We start from the raw sequence: 4184 nt of genomic DNA on the forward strand, positions 1-4184 counted from the left end.
TATTCTACCAGAAACATGAGCAAAGAAATCCCGACAGTGATCGCTGCACAATAGGCAGCGTTCAAACACATTTAAGTTGGACTTACACTGAATGGATCAACACTGCCAAATAACTCCACAACTAAATGCCATTTACCAAATAATGATGTTAAATTACACTTTGGGAATTAAAATCTATCCTGAAATGTTTCACACTGAGATTTTCATTAGTGCAATAGCTATTTTTCTGCTACAGATAGAAGCTGCAACAATCAGCCAGTCCCTGATTCAGGATGCCTCTGATCTGCTTTCTTGATATGAAGACTTGATGGGGCTTAGATCTTGCTGCTAGGGCCAGAGGTCATCCTCAGGGACTTTTTGTGATAACTGCTATTCTGGTGCTATTTGATTGAATTGTTGCCCCAAGAACATTCAAATACATATTTTTATCGCTGAAAACCATTTGATTGCCTGTTTATTTGGTCATATTTAGTCTATATTTAGTATACTTATTGGATGCACACATATTTCAATTGTATCTCAAGACCCCAGATGATCACCCACCTTGGTTTATGGTAAAACTGCCTGTGATCATAAAGTCATCATAATCTACATTACTCTCATAAATGATACCGTTCTAAAATGTGGTGAAATTAAGGGTATTGTTGTTCAAGTTTCCTTTAGAAGTAAAGTTAAACTTTTGTTTTATGACTGAGTTTACTGGGGAGAAACAATCTCAGGCGCACTCACAGAAATATTTAGGCCTAATTATTAAGATTTATGTATTTCAATTGCATATAAAATTTCCATCCATTTGAATTACTTGGATTGAACATAAATCTAGTGTGATTTAGAGTGATAAATATGCAACACATAAAGTTTATTGGCCTGTTTATGTTAAATCTAAGTAATTTAAATGGATGGAAATTTTATATGCGATTGAAATACATAAATCTTCAGATTATTTTTGTGAATGTGGTGACATGTTTTACACAATTAAAACAAAAGTTTACATTTTCTACTATTCTATCTGGTTTGAGCAGAACTAATCCAGATTAAGAAAGATTTTTGAAGAGGGGTAAACATTTTTAAACTTTTTATAAAGTTTGAATTTGACTAAGTCAGAGGAAGATATCTTGTATTTTTAATGAGACATGAATTAAATGAGAGGGAAAGATCATGTATAAAGATTTAAACCGAAAAACTGCCACAAATGTAGCGCCCTTATTCAAAGTTTTGTTCCAATAATCTAAATTACACAGAGAAACTGAAGAGTTGCATTCAGTTCTTCAGTGGAGATTATAAATCTGTGCACTCAGCTCATCATGTTCAGATGATCTCTGTCCTTACAGAGAAGTAGTTCCTGCAGACAAAACGTCCTTGTGCATTTATGATGTGTAACTGGAGTTAAGAAAATGGTCTGACACCAGTTAAAAAAAGAGGTTTTTAGTTATTTTCCCTTTTATATACTTTGTTTTCGTTTGAGAGAACTCACAGCAACTCCCAGAAAGAGCTTGCTGTGTTTGCTTGTTCTCTCTGTGTGAGCAACCCTCCGCGTCAGGGGTGGACGTGATATTTCAAACAGCACATCAGTGCGTTTATGTATTGGGTGCCCGGAAATTTTTCCAAATAAACACAGCTTGATTCGACCTGGGTGGGCAGACTTATCAAGCGACTAATTCTGTAAACAGATGAGGGAATAACCCTGCGCCTCATTGGCTGCTGGGCAGACGGGGGGAACATGAGGGAGTTTCAGCGCAATGAAATTTTAATTAATGTGGGTGGGCTGAGAACACCACCGACTGTTTATGATGGACAATTTATTTCCCAGTGCAAAGTCAACATAACACAGCAAACGTACAACAATTATTAACATTTTGTGGGGCCCTCATGAGGCCGTGCAGTCAGTCAGTGGCGGAGAGGAGCTCCGGGAGCAGCCGAAGCTTTCTCTGGGACTCACTCCGGCGTCATGACTCTCTACCACGGTCGACTGCCGTCACTTGGAGCGCCCACCCCGGCTCTGAGCCTCACTAACCCCCCGCTGATCTACCTGTACGGAGGAGACAGCGGAGGAGTAGTGCCAGCCGGCCTGAGCTTCGTGCCGACCCGTCAGGAGCCTCCGCAGAAGCCTCCCTACAGCTACATCGCGCTCATCGCCATGGCCATCAAGAGCGCACCGGAGCAGCGCGCCACGCTCAGCGGCATCTACCAGTTCATCATGGACCGCTTCCCCTTTTATCACGACAACAAGCAGGGCTGGCAGAACTCCATCCGACACAACCTGTCCCTCAATGACTGCTTCATCAAAGTGCCCAGAGAGAAGGGCCGGCCCGGCAAAGGCAGCTACTGGACTCTGGACACCAAGTGCCTGGACATGTTTGAGAACGGAAACTACCGCCGGAGAAAGAGGAAGGCTAAGAGCCAGCAGGAGGCACGGGACTCCAAAGCATCTGGACACAGGCGCAAAAGGAGTCCAGGGCCACCCAGGGACCCCCAGTCCTCTCTGACACCTCAGGACGGCTCTGGGACCGCAGAGGTGCAGATGAGACAGGACGCGGAGAGGTTGGAGAAACCAGCAGACAAAAAATCAGTTCTAGTCGTGAGTAAACATTCAGAGAATCTGCAAAATCCTCCCACACAGAGACTTAAAGTGCTCTCTAACCAAGACACCTCTGCGCCCACTGGGAGGGGGGCTGAAGACCCCCCGCCCGAGCAGTGTGCCGTTCCTTTTTGGATGGAAAGCGCACAAATCCAGAGCGCATCATTCCGTCTGGATCCGGAGGAGAGGAGGTCTACCTTCAGCGGGAGAGAAAGAGAGAGAGGTCCGTTATGCGCAGTGAGCTGCGCAGGAAACACTAACTTGACAACAGCTGCTCAGGACAAGCCGAAAGGAAATGTTCCAGCCAAGGACAAACCGAGAGGTTTTAGCATAGAGAGTATATTATCAAGAGGTGAGGACGATGTGCGCGGCAGCATCCTCGGTGTGTCAGCAGAGACATGTTCAGGGCGCCAGAGTCCTGCTCTCTGTCCCTCTATGGTCCTCGGTGCTCGACCGCATCAGCTGTACCAGATGGGATTCCCTTTCTGTTCCTACCTGTCTGTCTCCTACCCGGACAAAGTCCTGCAGTTTAAATGAGTGAAAGTTTGAATCAAGGCCTTTGCGCGTATTTTACGCACAGATGCGTAAAAGCGTAACGTCTTAAAATGCATGACAAAATGACTCTAAAACGGTTCGGTGCTGTGATCGTTTCAGGACCTCTGTCCTTTTGATCAATACAGCGCTAATCAGACACCGACAAACGGCAGCAGGGAGACTATTGCTACTTTTACGCATGCGTAATTGTCAGGTTCTGGTTTATGCACATTCTTTTCTGTAACTTTAGCTGGATGAAGTTTACGGCTGGGCAATAGAGCTTACAGGCACAAAGTTGAGATCATGAAGATGTTAATACTTTAAAATATGGGTAAATATGACAAACAGCATTTATATCTGCATTCATGGAGACAGACTCCACAGGTTTGCGTAATTCAGATAATGAGAATAAAGTTTAATGCCTGTGATGTAATCAAACGCTTGTTTGTTTTCCACTCTGCCCTGAATCTCAATTGCAAAATAAAGATTAGTTTGGTAATAAAACAGTGGTATTTTTTCATTTAAACTGATTATTTGACAGATAAATTAGAACATCTTATCATATCCGTGGGATCTGACATAATGGCCTTAGATGTGAGAGTACTGAGGAGTATTTTTTTCTTTGCTATCTATCCCAGATTTTGTGAATATGATATATATGTTAATTTGAAACATATATGTATCTACACACAGCCTTTTTGTTCAACGTCTCTCCTTTTGATCCCCATTGAACCAGAGAGATATTTTAAGAATGTGATGTGCATTATAAGTTTCACAGACTCTTTGTTTTAAAAAGTCCAATCCTCTGAGAAACGTTTTGATCTGAATATAAAATAAAACATAAAAACCGGTGAGGCAGGTGTTTTCACTCTCTGCCAAAAGTGAAGATGACGTCAAAATTGATGTACCCTGGATGCTAAGTCCTAAATCATTATAAACTCACTGTTTAAGAGCTTTCACAGCCTTTAGTGCCACTACTCCAGTCAAGAGTTGGACCCCTTGTCCTCTCTTTGAAGCCATTTTCATAATAACATTACTTCATGTGAAACCTATCAGGAACAAAACAGCAGCC

The 4184-nt window shown here is 42.7% G+C and overlaps 1 protein-coding gene across 1 annotated transcript; it reads left to right on the forward strand.

Moving 5' to 3' along the window:
- The first annotated feature begins 1822 nt into the window (after positions 1 to 1822).
- foxl1 (forkhead box L1) lies at positions 1823 to 3586 on the forward strand. Its single transcript, XM_041796142.1, has one exon. The coding sequence runs from the start codon at positions 1949 to 1951 to the stop codon at positions 3113 to 3115; it is 1167 nt and encodes a 388-aa protein (XP_041652076.1). The 5' UTR covers positions 1823 to 1948; the 3' UTR covers positions 3116 to 3586.
- Positions 3587 to 4184: the final 598 nt, after the last annotated feature.

The sequence above is a fragment of the Cheilinus undulatus genome, linkage group 9 (genome assembly GCF_018320785.1).
Source record: "Cheilinus undulatus linkage group 9, ASM1832078v1, whole genome shotgun sequence".
NCBI lineage: Eukaryota > Metazoa > Chordata > Actinopteri > Labriformes > Labridae > Cheilinus > Cheilinus undulatus.